We start from the raw sequence: 17,915 nt of genomic DNA, 5'->3' as shown, positions 1-17,915 counted from the left end.
ACTCCCTGCACCAAGTGCCTATCCGCTGTAGATCTTCCTGCATTTCGCTGCAATTTGTAATGCTACAACTTCTCTTTACACTAAAGCATCATCCGCGAAAAGCCGCTTGGAACTTCCGACACTGTCTACTAGGTCAGTTATATATACTGTGAAAAGCAATGGTCCCATAACACTACCCTGTGGCACGCCAGAGGTTACTTTAACGTCTGTAGACGTCTCTCCATTGAGAACAACATGCTGTGTTCTGTTTGCTAAAATCTCTTCAATCCAGCCACACAGCTGGTCTGATATTCCGTAGCCTGTTACTTTGTTTATCAGGCGACAGTGCGGAACTGTATCGAACGCCTTCCGGAAGTCAAAGAAAATGGCATCTACCTGGGAGCCTGTATCTAATATTTTCTGGGTCTCATGAACAAATAAAGCGAGTTGGGTCTCACACGATCGCTGTTTCCGGAATCCTTCAAGGGGAACATCTGTAAGACACTTACAACCAAGTTTGGCTCAAAAACTTCACCAAATGTGGATTTTTAAAACATTTTTCTCGCTTACACAACATTAAATGAGAAATTCAGTAGCAGCTCTGAATGGGTGCACACAAACACATACAGTTCGAATCCTAAATTAGCAGCCCCGTCACAGCTGCAATAGAGTCGGATATGAGAACATTCCAAGAATGCTTTGTCCTGTTCAACAAAATCATATATAACGGTGACCGTTGAAGTGGAAACTCCAGGTCGGACAGTAAACAAGAAAATTTTACTTACGGTGCGAAAACAGCATATGTTTAGGGTGAAACCTTCATTAAATAAGAACATGATTTTTGTGTGTACAACATGCGAAATTTGTACTCGGATCTGGCATCTCTGACGGCAATACTGGTTATAAAACAGCTGGGAACCGTATCGAACTTAGCTTGTGTTGTGGTGACAGGTACATCGGTCCACGCTGCATCAGCAAAATTGCTGAGTTCATCAATCGTAGTGGCATGCGTATGAGGACGCGTCAGTTTCTCAGCAACCCCAGATTTAGAAATTTTAAATGCTGCGAGTTTTGAAGAACATTCGGCTGCTTTGAGCTGTCTTGTTAAAAGACGTCACGGAGGCCTCGAAGAAGGGGTACAGCTATTGGCCCTAAACCGCCAAAGATATAATGACAACTGTGCGGCTTACCTTCGCTGCCAACCACAGGTTGTCGTATTGTGCACCGAAAGGCACTCCACTCAGTAATGCGAGGTGCTGCACCAACATGGCCATGACAGATTCTATCTGACAGCGCTTGTTCCCCTCGGAGCCTTCATACAAGAGTACACCCATCATGACTTTGTATGCAGAATTGGAATTTGTCTGTAAAAGCCGGTCGGAGTGGCCGTGCGGTTCTAGGCGCTTCAGACTGGAACCGCGCTACCGCTACGGTGGCACGTTCGAATCCCGCCTCGGGCATGGATGTGTGTGATGTCCTTAGGTTAGTTAGGTTTAAGTAGTTGTACGTTCTGGGGGACTGATGACCTCCAATGTTAAGTCCCATAGTACTCAGAGCCATTTGAACCATTTTTTTGTCTGGAAAATGATTTCTTTGTGCGGTGGTCCCTAAGGTCACAACACTGTTGGTGCCCTTCTCACTGCTGCCGCCTGAACGGAAGCAACAACGATGTTGACCACTCTCAAAGCCGGTGTTCCTCCAGAAGTCTTCGTGCTGTCTGTGCAGGAACTTGTCTTACACCAACCAGGCAGTTGGTCCGTGTGGAACATTCTCCATGACAATTATTACTACCCTCATCACTTAGAGCCTGTGCAGCGCTTACTAGCGACAGACTTTCCATATCAGGGAGCACTTTTGTCACTGCTTCCTTCATCAGGCAGCCACGATTCCGGGATTTGTATCACCCATCCTATTCACAGATGAGGCCACCTTTACGCGGAATGATATCTTCAACTTTCATAACATTCATATGTGGGGTAGTACGCAGAACCCCTACCATATGGTGACACCGAGTCACCAGCATCGGTGCTGCCGCAATGTCTGGCCCGGGATAATTGGCGACCGTATTTTGGGACGAATCTTCCTTCTACGTCGCCTAAAAGGCCGGAACTATCGGTGTTTCTTGCAGATGACTTTGCCTTCCTTGCTGGAAGAGGTGCCATTGATGATTCGAAGGGTTATGTGGCTGCTCCATGATGCTGCTCCAGCCCACTCCGCCACTAACGTCAGTGGAGCGGACGAGAGGATCCAGTTGCACGGCCTGCTCATTTACGGGATCTCGACCCGTACGAATCCTGGTTATGGGACCATCTCTAAACTGTCGTGTATGAAGAGCCCATTCCAGGTGCGGAGACACTGTAGCAGCGTATTCATGCTTCCTTTGACACGGATCGGATGATGCCTGGCCTACGTGAACGTGTAAGACGGTTCAGATGGTTCAAATGGCTCTAAGCACTATGGGAATTAACATCTGAGGTCATCAGTGCCCTAGACTCAGAACTACTTAAACCTAACCAACCTAAGGATATCACACACACGCATGCCCGAAAAAGGATTCGAACCTGCGACCGTAGCAGCAGCGTGGTTCCGGACTGAAGTGCCTAGAACCGCTCGGCCACAGCGGCAGGAGTGTAAGACGGAACATTCTACAGCGCCTACACGTATCCGTTGAGGCACATGGAATCAATTTTCTGCCCATTCTTTATCTGTGGCTGCATGGCGCAACACCTATTAGGGTGCAGTCTCTGTAACAATATATGACTGAATCTAGCACGGAAACCATGCATTTCCGGCCATAAGTTCATTAAACCTTTTTTGTTCCGAAACCTCTCTTCGATCGATCCCTAGAGTTTGTAGACGGTGGAATTTCCCCCCCCCCCCTCCCCCCTCCCCCTTCCCCCCCCCCTTTCCCTCCTATTTTTCAATAGTAGAAAACGAGCTGTCCTTCATGGAGTTTTTTAGACAACTCCATCAATGCTGTCTGAAAAGGATCCCTTAACATAGAGGAAAACTCGTATAGAAAACTGACAAACGCAGTGCAGGCAGTCTTTTCAGTGGATTTGTTGCGTCTTCGACCGTGCGGAACAGCGGCGGAATCAGTGACCCCTGGGTGTGTGCCTCTCTAGTTAAAGGAATGCTTCCACTCCTCGACGCCATGTTTGCCCCCCCCCCCCCCCACCCCCCTCCCCTTTGAACACCATAGCCGTAAAGCTCTACTGATTTATTTTGCCTTTTTGTTTTATTTAACATTCTGTAGTTAAACTGTTGTAAATATTATTTGACTGTATCGATACCATAAGAGTGTTTACTATTTTCTTTGTAAAAAGTTTTATGTCCTGGTAAAAACATATGCAATGTATTGTCTTTATTAGCTAAACACTTTGCCTCACTTTGACGGATACAAAACTTATATATAACTGGAATTTGGGTGAATACTATTTTGTAGAAATGTCAAAATGTGCAAATGTTCCGTTTTATTTAATATGTTTGGTTGCTGTTATGTAATTGCTGATCCTCACTTAGGGTTGTTAGTTCTTTATATGTATAAAAGGTGTTGTGGTTCCCCTCGGGAACGGAATCGTGTGCCGGCCGCGGTGGTCTCGCGGTTCTAGGTGCTCAGTCCGGAGCCGCGCAACTGCTACGGTCGCAGGTTCGAATCCTGCCTCGGGCATGGATGAGTGTGATGTCCTTAGGTTAGTTAGGTTTAAGTAGTTCTACGTTCTAGGGGACTGATGACCACAGAAGTTAAGTCCCATAGCGCTCAGACCCATTTGAACCATTTTGAACGGAATCGTGCAGCGCGCGCAAAATGAGGTTGGCATGAATAGAAAGGTGGAACCAAGAGTTAGTCGGGGACGAGCTACCAAACTGTCAACAGCTTATGTAAAAGTCGTGTATTGTGCTGGCGCCGAGAGTGGCTTTTTGTGCCGTTTTCCAATGTGCCCAGGCCTCGGATGGACGTATAAATAGCTGGCTCTGTTCCGGAAATGATACTTATTAATCTGTGGATCGTCGCTACCAAGAAATGACAAGAGTCCAGCTTTTCTACCTGCAAATCCACCTACCAAAATGCACTCGCCACCACACTGCGCAATGACTGTAACGCAATAGAGGAATTACAGATATGTAAAGTGAAGGATCAGCACATTGGATGTTTTAGTGTGCTAAAATATAAGGTAACTTATAACTTAATTTGTGTACTTACCATGATTTTTTCCTTATCACAACACCTTTCAGGTTCCTCTCCGCTTGAACTATAACTTCCGAATGTCACAATTTTGAAAAATGATATTCAAAGGGAAACACTATTACCTAATTAAATTTGTTCAAAATTGAGTGAAATAACTTGTCTAAAATTACTGTGGATTTTGGTGAAGTCGAGGGAGGAAGTAAGTGTAGCTTTTGTGAGAGCCTCCCGGTATCTGAACTTCTTAATAATTTTCGTTTTGTGATCTTTCAAAATTTCTCACTTCTGGTTCAAAAAGGTAAAGAACTATGAAACAGTTTTCTTAACTTGGCATTCTTTAAATTGTTTATGAAAGTGTATTTAGTTTGCTTTACTACAGTGGGCAAGATTAATGGCCCTCCCCATTGAAAGATTCCGAAATGCAGAAAGTTACTTTATTATAAAAAGTTCTAACTACACTTGATATTTATGTTGAGTTGTGTGCTCATTGTGTTTTAATAAGTGTAATATCAGTTTATGTGTACCCACTCACCGTTTTATACTCACTGAAGGTAAAGTGGCTAGGAATTTCATTATCCATTAGAACAGTTACCTCTTTTCTTTAAAGAATAGTGAGAATATGCTTGCAAGTGAACTATATTTAAATTCATGCTATGTAGAAAGGTTTTTGTCAATTTGAAGCAATTCATACCCAATTCCTAATTCAGTATCGACTTGCAGTAATAGTGTTAATGAAGTTACTCAGTTTGACAAAGTATTAATACAGAAAAGTGCATCAGTGTTTGTTGTGTTGGTGAGAATAGGTTTGTTATTTACTAAGACTGTTGGTACTCACTTTACCACTATAACGTTTGTTGGTGCTTGTATCTGCGTTCATTGCATTTTCGTAACAGAAAAGTATAGGCTGAGTCTTTCCATTAAAGTTGCGTATATCTTAATCTTTGAAAAGAGATGTTAATCATTCTCATGTCTAATTAGGCTGGCGAGCGTTTTTCTTCATTCTTTGAACAGTATGGACAGGTAAAATATTGTTTGTTACTGTTTAAATATTTACGTAATTCTGACTTTCACTCCGATAAACCACCTACGTTAGGTAAATCGCAGTCAACCCAACAAAATTCCTTTCAGAGGATAACACTGCACTGTTGCTATACACCATAACTGGTCACCAATATAGTTTCAGAACGTAAATAAAGAGCAGTGGTAGTGTTATGCCCTGCACAGACATTCAGGTGATCCTGCCTGTCACGTTACAGCCTACTACAAGCAAACTCCTTGTAGTTATACACTGACACGAAAGGGATCACAACACCAAGAAGAAGTTTTGTGAATATAAACTAAATTTGGTAGGCGCGTTTCTACCCCCGAAAGATGCTTGATTCAAATTTCGCACCAGTCACAAAAGAGTAGCGGTAGTAGCGAGACTATGTGGATGCAAATCAGGTTTGCTTTAAATACACGCTGTAACGGTCGTGAGTGTTAGTTACGCTTTGGATTGCACGTGTTGAGTTGATTTAGTCAAAAATGCCTTTAAGGCGATAAAGATGCCATTATCAACAATTCTCTGAGCTTGAACGAGGTCACGTAATTGTGTACGAGAAACTGACCTCTCCTTCTGCGATACTGCAAAAACACTAGGCAGGAATCTAGCCACTGTACATGATTTCTGGCAGTGGTGGTCATGGGAATCTACTATCACAAGAAGACCGGACTCTGAACAGCCACTTGGTGTTACAGAGAGCGAAGAGCACTGTGGTCAGCGTATGGCTGTGGAACATCGCACTTCATCTGCAGTGGCTATCTGAGCAGCAGTGGCACCATAGTGAGACGACGAACTGTTACAAATCGGTTAGTTCACGGACACCTCCAAACCAGACGCTGTGTAGTTTACATTGCACTGTTCCCAAACCACCGCCATATGAGACTTCAGTGATGTGAAGCAAGAGCTCATTGGAAGGCAAAGCGGAAATCTATTGCGTTTTCTGACGAAAGGTATGGCCGTATGGTGGGTACAAGGGAGCCCGTTGAGGGCCTGCAACCAACCTACCTGCATGCTAGACACACTAGATCTACACATGGAGCTATGGTCTGGGGTGTGATTTCGTATGACAGATGGAGTACTCTCGTGGTTATTCAGCGCTACACAACTGCAAATTCATACGTCAGTCTGGTGATTCGATATCCTATGCTGCCACTCGTGAACAGCATTCCAGGAGGAGTTTTCCAACTGGATAATTGTCGCCCACATACCGCTGTTGTGGCTAGATAAAGGAAACAAAAGAAAAATTCGGAGTAGGTAAGAAGTAAAAACTCTGAGGTTCGCCGATGACATTGTAATTCTGTCAGAGACAGCAAAGGACTTGGAAGAGCAGTTGAACGGAATGGACAGTGTCTTGAAAGGAGGATATAAGATGAACATCAACAAAAGCAAAACGAGGATAATGGAATGTAGTCAAATTAAATCGGGTGATGCTGAGGGAATTAGATTAGGAAATGAGACACTTGAAGTAGTAAAGGAGTTTTGCTATTTAGGGAGTAAAATAACTGATGATGATCGAAGTGGAGAGGATATAAAATGTAGACTGGCAATGGCAAGGAAATCGTTTCTGAAGAAGAGAAATTTGTTAACATCGAGTATAGATTTAAGTGTCAGGAAGTCGTTTCTGAATGTATTTGTATGGAGTGTAGCCATGTATGGAAGTGAAACATGGACGATAACTAGTTTGGACGAGAAGAGAATAGAAGCTTTCGAAATGTGGTGCTACAGAAGAATGCTGAAGATAAGGTGGGTAGATCACGTAACTAATGAGGAGGTATTGAATAGGATTGGGTAGAAGAGAAGTTTGTGGCACAACTTGACTAGAAGAAGGGATCGGTTGGTAGGGCATGTTATGAGGCATCAAGGGATCACAAATTTAGCATTGGAGGGCAGCATGGAGGGTAAAAATCGTAGAGGGAAACCAAGAGATGAATACACTAAGCAGATTCAGAAGGATGTAGGTTGCAGTAGGTACTGGGAGATGAAGAAGCTTGCACAGGATAGAGTAGCATGGAGAGCTGCATCAAACCAGTCTCAGGACTGAAGACCACAACAACAACAACAACAACCGCTGTTGTAACCCAACATGCTGTATACAGTGTCGACATGTTGCCTTGGCCTGCTCGATCACCAGATCTGTCTCCAGTCGAGCACATATCGGACATCATCGGACGACAACTAAAGTGTCGTTAGCAAACAGTATTAACCGTCCCTATATTGACCGACCAAGTGCCACAGGTATGTAACTCCATCCCACGAACTCGGATCCGACTCGTCCACAACACAGTGCATACACGTTCGCATGCTTGCATTCAACGTTCTGTCTGTTACACGGGTTATTAATGTACCTGCATATCACTTTTGCAAGGTCTTATCTCCAACTCCTTGCCCCAATGATAACACCGGTTCCCGTCAGATCACCGAAGTTAGGCACTGTCGGGCTGGGCTAGCACTTGGATGGGTGACCATCCGGTCTGCCGAGCGCTGTTGGCAAGCGCTTGTGAGGCAAACTGAGGACCTTCTTGATTGAGAAGTAGCGGCTCCGGTCTTGTAAACTGATATACTGCCAGAAGAGCTGTTTGCTGATCACATGCTCCTCCATATCCGCATCCAGTGATGCTGTGGGCTGAAGATGACAGGGCGACCGGTCGGTACCGTTGAGCCTGGCCTGTTCGGACGGAGTTTAGTTTTAAGAGCTTATCTGGGGCTTACGTTACCTTGTGATCTTGCAATGTTCATCACTTAAATGTGTTACCTAGACAAATGTATTCCAGAAGTTTCATTAGTTCACTTCTTTTTTAAAATTTTGATTTTACAACTTTTTTCCGACACTGTACGTTGCAACACGACGTAAATGTGGATTGGAAGTAGATTCTTAACACTTTGGCCAGCGGACGACTGGACTAGGCTTGCGAATGTTCACAGGGGGCCGAAGCTGCTGTTTGAGATGAAAGTGTCTCTGTTGGACATCGAAGATTGCTCTGATAAGACGGAGAGAGATCTGGACGCTACTGCGAATCTCTGCACGTACGCGGAGAATGTGGTCGGCTGCATGGGCGACTCTGGTTCGCCTCTCATGTGCCGCGGCTTTCAGGTGAGCCATTAGTGAATCACTGTAACGCACGTTCGAGATCGGGAAGCTGTTACGGAAATCTAATGGTTTCGCTCGCTAGTGGGTGTGCATATACACTGCCCGGCTAAAGAAAGTGAAGCACCTAGAAGACATTGCGGCGGCGCGGATCTTTCCGTCCCTTTACGACGGACCTGCACCTACCTGTGAACATTGTCTCAGCAGATCATCAGTAGGGAAGCCGAGTGAAACCTACTGTACTTCGACGTGAACCAGGCTTCAATTAAAGTCACTAATCTACGTTTCGGGAGAAAGTTTTCATATGAAATGGAAGGTTGGAAATTTTGTCCTCAATTAATATATTCTGAAGCTTACATTAACAAGTATCACTGCCAAGCCCGTGCTAGTCTTAACACAGTCACTGACAGTCCCTTTCACTCACGTTAGCAGTTTTATGGTGTTTCATTTCCCGAAAACGTAATAGCTACAAAAATACTGATGGTTTTTGATTGATAATGGTCGCCAAATGCAGTCACAGTTTTTAGCCACCGACCTGCTCAATACGCCACGCGGAATATATGTCTCGTCACAAAATTCAGTTAAAAATTCCGAAATTTCTACACCCACATCGGCATAATTATGCCGTCACTTTCCAACACTTTTGATGTATGAAACACTGCTAGATCCGGCAACTTATTATTTCCATCGAAACTACTACTGCACACGTCCGATCTCTTTCATGGCTAGGCTTCGACTCCTCTCTAGAATACTCTGAGTCTTCTCTACCAGCAGAGAAAAGGGCGCGAAGAATATTGCTTTACCATTGGTCAGTTTACTCAACAGCCAATAGCTGAACAACATTCTCCCGCATCAGTCCGCGCTTTTCATCAATAACCAATGGCAAAATAGTAAATCTAATGCCTGCACTTTTTACCGACGTAATTATCTAATATGCTGGAGTTTTGCTGATGCATAAAATTATTTACTATTGCTATTTATACCTGAATTTACTTTCCCTTTAGCATAAACTTACTTTACAAAACTATTCTACAAAGATCCCCTTTGTCCATATTCATACTTCTTCGAAATGTTCCCACACTACATCGTACTATATAAATCGTTAAACAATTATCTTCATATTAACCTTAAACCACACTCACGCATCATTCATACTGCTAAAACACATTTATAACATTCTACATACAAAAAAACATAGTAACACTTTATGAAAATACTAGAACAGTTTATGAAAAACATTCTATTACTTTAGTGCACTGTAGTGGGCACAATCGAAACTAAAATCACAGTCCCCCTATCCAATATTGTCCTCTATCGACTGATACATAAACTACGTGCGCGTCCAGTCTCGCCTCACCACCTGTCACTATCCAGCTCTGAGACACATCTCCCACTTAACCGCCTCCAAGGCAGGTTCGTTATACGGCGCTACGCCTCAACATGGCCGTATGTCGGCGTATCTCCGTAGACGTACTCATCAGCGGCGGGCGCACAAATTCTTGTACGTGAAAATGCCTAAGACGAGGTAAGACGTGCATCTGAGTGCATCACTGTTCGTGTTCAGCCTTATTACCACGCCTGGTGGGGTATACAAGGTATTCGGAAATTCCAATTACAAATTTCTGTAATTTGTAGAGGGGAGTGAGTAGATAATATTTTGAATAGGAACCCATGTTCCGTTCTACGACGGTTTCATTTCAGATGCTTAAGTCATCCACTTCTCCCTGATGAATTGAATTAGGCGTGACACAGTGCAGTTACTAGGGAACAATTCGAAAAGAAACATAGCGAAACATCCATTTAACATTGAAGCTCACCTTTTTGTATTAACACTTAAACATTACGTGTTTACATTTTTCCAAGACAAAGGAAAAACCAGCGTACTCTATGTAGAAAAGAGTACTGATGCACTGCGTCTGCAGCTCGATGTGGTGACCATGAACGTTGTTACGGACATTGTACTTACGACGCAATCTCTCAGTTCCATCTGTTGACTCTTCAGTTTCTAGTACAGCGGCCAGAAATCGTGGCACCAGATCTTCCTTCTGCCTCTACAGGAGTCTCGTAAATTATCTGCATACGGTCCCACAACAAGTAGACCATAGGAGTTAAATCCAGAGATCTTGGCGGTCACGCAGTTGGACCGCTTCGACCTGTCAGTCTTTCCCCATAGCGTCCGTTGCGATGTTTCCCAACCGCACGTGAAAAGTAAGGTGATACACTATCATGGAAACCACATTTTCTGACTGACATTCAGTGGCACAGCTTCCAAGAACGAGTCCACGACATTTTGTAGGAAGCTCAAGCACGCAGGACCAGTTAGCTTGAGGGGAAGAAGGTATGGCCGCTTCACGTGGCCGTAAAGAATACCTGCCCACACATCAATACCAAACTGGTGCTGAAATCTTTGAACATGCACGACACGAAGGTTTTTGTCTGCCCAGACATGGCTCTTCCATCAATTCAGAACACAGTCCCTAGTGAACTTGCATTCATCTGTACACAGAACTCCACGCAGCTTGAAGGAACCAAGTGCAGTAGGTAAAGCGTTTGTATAGAGGTGCGTTTACAGATAACGTTTTACGTTTTTCTTGAATAACTCGAAATCTGTGGCCTCCAGCTAAAACGTATCCCAGCAAATATTTAACCACATTAAATTTCCTACAAAAAGTTCCCGTTCACTTTTTCTGTGGAGCTAGAGCTCTGCACATAGTGAGTGAAAGAATGAGAAAATCTCTTGTATGACTTTTGAAGATAGTCTGGACATTGAGGGTTGCATAAAACTACATCGGTAGGGGCAGGTGACTCACCCTGTACATATAGGGGTAATGCAGCTTGGACGGGCCACACAAAATGTATCCAGAACGACGAAATAATCCTGGTGCGGCTATTGCTGGGTTACTACTGTTGGATGCGGCACATTTTCTCACATATCGAGGTCCTCATAGTTTTTAACGTTTATAGGTACAGAATTTTGGTTATGTTTTCGTTTAAACTGAACGTTATAATTTGTACCGTGGCACAGGGAAGAAACTTCAAATCGGACTTCAGTAACATAACTTGTGTTGAACTTGATCATATACACTGTCTTATCAGAAGTATCCAGAGAACTGTTAGTTGACATTAATATGGGGTGTGTCCACTCTCAGCCTACATGAGAATTTGAATACTGATGGGAACACTCCACGTGGCACGACGAGGCAGGTTGAATGTGGAGTGGAATGAACCAAACGACTGTTCTGCAAATATGCTGCATTCCAGCAAAGGCAATAATTTCTACATCTCGGCCACTGCTTCATGATAAAGACTTTTTAATTCGGTTATAGTTCACAGAACGGTGTTTATGAAAATTGGAAAGTTCTGCTGTTCTTATACGCAAGAGTTTGTTAACGGGTGAAGCATCGATTGTAGAACATTCGTTGTATGCAGTATGGGACACTTGAAAACCCACGCTAAGCGACAGAACTGGGTAAACGCACTTCATCTGTCAACATATGGTGCGGGCTTTTCAAGAATTGTACCACTGGTTCCACTTCTATTGACGGGATCCTAAGTAGCCATAACATTCAGATGTCCATTTTCTACCGAAAATATGAAGAGGCCAAAATTTTGTCGAAGACATTTTTGTGTTGCTAGTAGCCAAGTTTGAATAGGTGATTTTTTTGTTTTATCAGACACACACACACACCGTCGAAGTTAGATGACGGACATCAGACCTAAAATCTCCCAATGAACCTAACAGTATTCAGGACATCAGATAAAGACTGAAAAGTCTGATACCCTCTACAATCCCTCACAGTTTGTCGGGCTACTTACCTGTTTTCAATCTCTATGGAGATGTATAATCTCCAAGTGAAACTACACTTGCGACAGTCACGTCTTTTATGTATATCTCGAGTAAGTCGTGGATGGACATTAGTAGCAAAAATTGTCTATAGAAGAATGGAATGATTGATAGAAGCTGGACTGATGGAAGATAACATTGGCTTCTGGAAAAATTTGTGGCAATACAGACTCTATGACTTATCTTAAAAGATATTTTGAAGAAAGGCAAATCTACATTGTGACATTTCTGCATCTGTACCCTGTATGATCCACTTAAGTATTACTGCATAAAGTTTGTTGTAGTAGGTTAGGTACCGCCCGATGTACGATGCTTCACTTTAATTATGGGACTGTTGTTTATATTACTGGAATATTATTGCACGATAAGTATGATTTATGTATTTGTGATGTTGTGTGGACTTCTCTTTTATTTTGTGCACTGTAACTTTCACTATCCCTATTTTGCACGTCTTCCGTCTGTCAAGGATGTTTGGTAAACATATTCTGTCCTTTGCTTTGTTAATGATATAAGTTTGCTTGTTATGTTGGCTATGTCTTACAAATGCACTATCATTGATGTTACCCTGAAAATGTGGAACTTTCCCACTTTTACGTTCATTTCTTTCTCCTGTGGTAAACTGTATATTTCACTTCAAGCATTGTGAGATACCTTCGTTAGTATTTCAAGAACGGATTACGATCGTTGACTGGATGCTTTCATCTTGACAAACTTGATGCTGTATCAACTTAAAGGAAAATGAGATTTGATCTTAACTGAACTGTTTTACCTTGTAAGTATACATATATGATTTTGCACCCAAGTTTTTGTTGAGTTATATCATTTTCGAGCACAATGTATTTTCTCAAATGATTCCAGTTTCGATGTTGATAGACACCCAGTGATAGTGGTCTATGACCGAAACCGGTAGTTGATATATAGGCCTGATCGTTAAAAGGCATTTTATAAATTACTTTATGATTTTTGGTTCTCATCTGATAACAACTGTAGGAATGGATTGGTTTTGAAAATATGTTGTAAGATGGCTATCAACAAAAGTAAAGCAAGGGCAAGGTAATGCTGAGAGAAATATATTAGGCAATGGGTCACTAAAAGTAGTAGACTGGATTGTTCATATGTCAAACAGAAAACAGACGATGGATGGCATAAATAGGATATAAGAAGGAGTCTAAAATGGTAAGAGAAATTCTATAAAAGAAACTGGTTCGGTATCATCACATAAAAATTCAAGAATTTGGAAGAAAAGAGTAGCAGCGAGAGGCCTAATATTGATAACAGGATACAGGCTCGCATGAAAGGACGTTGCATTAATTATGCAGTTATGTAGTGGGGTTTCCGTGCAAACGTACGAGGCACTAGTCTTCAGACTAAGAAAAATGGCAACATCGGCAAAAACTACAAGAAGTTATAATGGAAGAAACACACATCTCTGAAACTCTTCTTTAGGGGTAAACTGCTATTTTTGACTTGGAGACAATGGAGTTTCCTCCAAATGTCCTGTACCTACTTTTCATATTTCGGAATATCTCATGGTTATTGCCACTCTAGTTTGCAATAGCTGATGGAGGCTCAAATTTTCTTCTGGTTTTCTAGCGCTGTTGCGAACGTGACCTTTCCCTTTCCCAGCAACTTATTGAACACTGTTTTCGTCTACGAGATGTTTACGTTATGGATAGTTTCATCACATTACCGTTTTTATGTGATATGGAGCTACAGAATCGATAGGGCACACAGAGCCCTCCCGCCTGCTACTGGCGTGCAGTTTACGCTTGAAAATAGTCAGAAGGCGATGCACGGGAAGTCACAAGAACCCGGAATTTACACCAAAAGTGTTATTGTACGCATCTGTCACTGTTTAAATATAGGTCTTAGATATTTTAAATTAGCTGTATATTCATATAACTGTATTTCATATAGCTAATTAAAATTATAATTAATGTATTGACGTTGTTACTAGTTATAGGAAAATAATATGAAACCATATAAAAATTCCTGGTAGATTCAGACTCTGTGTTGGGCCGGGACTCGAAACCAAAACCTTACCTTTCGTCGCAGGTGCTATACCAATTTAGCTCTCCAGCACAACTCACGCCTGGTCATGTGAGCATTAATTTGCCATTACCTCCCTCCTACTTTTCACAGTTTTCCCGCATACCTTGTTTGACTGGTACGCATGGAAGAGACGATATTGAGGAGAAATGGCTTAGCCACGACGTAAGGCACGTTTGGAGGATGAACATTCACCCTGAAACGGAGAGTGTGCTGACTTTAAAATCCTTGGCAAATTAAAACTTCCTGTTGGAACGGGACTGTTACCTGGAACCTTTGCCTGTCGTGGGCAGGTGCTCTAAAGCTGGAAAATAGGGAGAGAGGTACGAGCGGAATTACGACTTTCAGCGACAATCGTGTGTCATGCATGGCGAAGCCAGTTGGATGAACGTTTGCCCTGAAAGGTAGATTCCGAGTTCGATTCCACGTCCGGCACACAGTTTTTATTTGCCAAGAAATTTCAGATGAGCACACAGTCTGCTCGTAGTGAATCTTCATCTTGCAATGGAGTGATATCATCCGCCGAACCTAGTTTTCTGACTTAGTAATCGTGAGTTGGTGCTGACCCGATATACAAGCCTTACAAGTGATTGTTAATTTTGTCTTGGACGTTACATGTGCAAGTCTGTCAACGACACGCTGCGGTGACGAGGGCAGGTGGCTGGTACCAGCCAGCTCTGACTGTGGCCTCTTTCCCCTGACAGGTGGGCGTGGTCTCATCGTGCCTGAACTGCACGACATTGAAGCCGTGCATCTACTCGCGCATCGACACGCATCTGCCTTGGTTGAAGCATGTGATGGCCTCGGCGGAGCCGCCACCGAAAGTGTGTTACTCCTGTAGTCTCTGCCTTCTTTACGCAATAAATCGTATGTTTCTATAACAACCTACCGCTTCTGCTTCTAATGATTTATGTTCCCCTGAGAAATATATATTTTCAAATCGAAGGTCACACATTTGCAGACAGAATCCCCGCAACACCATTTTTTATGTTGATGGCTCAACATAAAAGTTTTGTCTCAAATACAGATAGTGTTGAGGATCAGTGGACAAAGTTCAAAACCATCGTACGATATGCGTTAGATGAGTATGTGCCCAGCAAGATAGTAAGATATGGAAAAGAGCCACCGTGGTACAACAACCGAGTTAGAAAACTGCTGCGGAAGCAAAGGGAAATTCACAGCAAACATAAACATAGCCATAGCCTTGCAAACAAACAAAAATTACGCGAAGCGCAATGTAGTGTTAGGAGGGCTACGCGAGAGGCGTTCAATGAATTCGAATGTAAAGTTCTATGTACTGACTTGGCAGAAAATCGTAAGAAATTTTGGTCTTATGTCAAAGCGGTAGGTGGATCAAAACAAAATGTCCAGACACTGTGAGACCAAAATGGTACTGTAACAGAGGACGACAGACTAAAGGCCGAAATACTAAACTCTTTTTCCAAAGCTGTTTCACAGAGGAAGGCTGCACTGTAGTTCCTTCTCTAGATTGTCGCACAGATGACAAAATGGTAGAGATCAAAATAGATGACAGAGGGTTAGAGAAACAATTAAAATCGCTCAAAAGAGGAACGGCCGCTGGACCTGATGGGATACCAGTTCGATTTTACACAGAGGAACTTGCCCCCCTTCTTGGAGCGGTGTACCGTGGGTCTCTAGAAGAGCGTGGCGTTCCAAAGGATTGGGAAAGGGCATAGGTCATCCCCGCTTTCAAGAAGGGACGTCGTACAGATGTGCAGAACTTTAGACCTATATCTCTAACGTCGATCAGTTGTAGAATTTTGGAACACGTATGTTCGAGTATAATGACTTTTCTGGAGACTAGAAATCTACTCTGTAGGAATCAGCATGGGTTTCGTAAAAGACGATCGTGTGAAACCCAGCTCGCGCTATTAGTCCACGAGACTCAGAAGGCCATAGACACGGGTTCCAAGGTAGATGCCGTGGGTCTTGACTTCTGCAAGGTGTTCGATACAGTTACCCACAGTCGTTTAATGAACAAAGTAAGACCATATGGACTATCAGACCAGTTGTGTGATTGGATTGAAGAGTTCCTAGATAACAGAACGCAGTATGTCATTCTCAATGGAGAGAAGTCTTCCGAAGTAAGAGTCATTTCAGGTGTGCCGCAGGGAAGTGTCGTAGGACCGTTGCTATTCACAATATACATAAATGACCTTGTGGATGACATCGGAAGTTCACTGATCCTTTTTGCGGACGATGCTGTGTAATATCGAGAGGTTGTAACAATGTAAAATTGTACTGAAATGCAGGAGGATCTGCAGCGAATTGACGCATGGTGCAGGGAATGGCAATTGAATCTCAATGTAGACAAGTGTAATGTGCTGTGACTACACAGAAAGAAAGATCCCTTATCATTTAGCTATAATATAGCGGGTCAGAAACTGGAAGCAGTTAATTCCATAAATTATCTGGGAGTACGCATTAGGAGTGATTTAAATGGTACGGGCTTTTGTTGAAGTTTCGAGAACATACCTTCACCGAGGAGTCAAGCAGTATATTGCTCCCTCCTACGTATAACTCGCGAAGAGTCCATGAGGATAAAATCAGAGAGATTAGAGCCCACACAGAGGCATACCGACAATCCATCTTTCCACGAACAATACGAGACTGAAATAGAAGGGAGAACTGATAGGGGTACTCAAGGTACCCTCCGCCACACACCGTCAGGTGCCTTGCGGAGTGTGGATGTAGATGTAGATGTAGAAGAGAACCTTTTGTAATCATTGCACGTAATTTTTCGAGTAGCTATCTTACTCAAACTATTCACAGTACTTTTGTAATTGGCGCTTTACAGATAACCAACAAATATGGATGTAATGTTAATGGAAAAAATACGAAGGGTGATCTGTAGCTATGGCAACACACTTTTTCCTCAACCAGTTCCGGTTGAAAAAGAAAATGCGGAATTTGTTGTGGGAAATCGTGGAATATTCCTGCTTCTGACCCTATAGTTCCATTACATTACGGTAGGTGGCGGTGCTATACGTAACCACCAAAATGGCGTCTGTAACAGAGGTGCCTTCCAAGCAGAGGGCTGTCACTGATTTTCTTTTTGCCGAAAACCAGAGCATCGCTGATGTTCACATCGTTTGCGGAGTGTCTACAGATAGCTAGAGGAAAATAAAAGCATGGTGACTCGTTGCCCTATGCGTCTGTTATCACCGCAACAAAGTCGCACAAGCCTGTCCTACGTGCCAGCCGGCTGACAAGGCAGTGTTTCCTGCAATGTTGTAACGTGCGGACATTCTCATTCGAGGTGATCGACGGATCACAACCAAACACCTACTTGCACAGCTGGACCCCTCTGTTTATAGTGCTGACTCACTCTCCACCAGTTGGGGTACTCAAAGCAGTGTGCCCACTGGGTTGCTCACAGCCCAGCAGAAGACCATAAAGAGCAATGAAGGACCATCTGTGCGGAATTTTTTGCGCGTTCCGAGGCTGATGGTAACAATTTTTTTGTGGAACATCAGTAGACGCAATGAAACATCAGTTCATCCCTTAGAACCTAAAACAACAGCAAGCCATGGAATGGGGCCAAACTACCTCTCTTCCCAAGAAAAAGTTCAAAGCCGCACCCTCAGACAGTGAAGTCATGGCGACTGTCTTCTGTGGCTCTGAATGGGCTACTCTGTTTGACGTCCTCCTCCACGATGCAATGATCATCTCTGCAGTGTACTGTGCCACCTCCAGGAAAGTGAAGAAA

General features: G+C 43.2%; 1 protein-coding gene across 1 annotated transcript in view; it reads left to right on the top strand.

The window, feature by feature from the left end:
• The window catches only part of LOC126456622 (serine protease 1-like), a 63,324-nt gene extending 46,264 nt beyond the window's left edge, over nucleotides 1-17,060 (top strand). The window contains exons 3-5 of the mRNA XM_050092366.1: nucleotides 8,130-8,298; nucleotides 14,890-15,009; nucleotides 17,004-17,060. Of these exons, the coding sequence (XP_049948323.1) occupies nucleotides 8,130-8,298; nucleotides 14,890-15,009; nucleotides 17,004-17,060 (346 nt within the window). The remainder of the gene's footprint in view (nucleotides 1-8,129; nucleotides 8,299-14,889; nucleotides 15,010-17,003) is intronic.
• Nucleotides 17,061-17,915: the final 855 nt, after the last annotated feature.

The sequence above is a fragment of the Schistocerca serialis genome, chromosome 2 (assembly GCF_023864345.2).
Source record: "Schistocerca serialis cubense isolate TAMUIC-IGC-003099 chromosome 2, iqSchSeri2.2, whole genome shotgun sequence".
NCBI lineage: Eukaryota > Metazoa > Arthropoda > Insecta > Orthoptera > Acrididae > Schistocerca > Schistocerca serialis.
The sequence above is the reverse complement of the archived record's forward strand: the minus strand, read 5'-3'. Positions and strand labels throughout refer to the sequence as shown.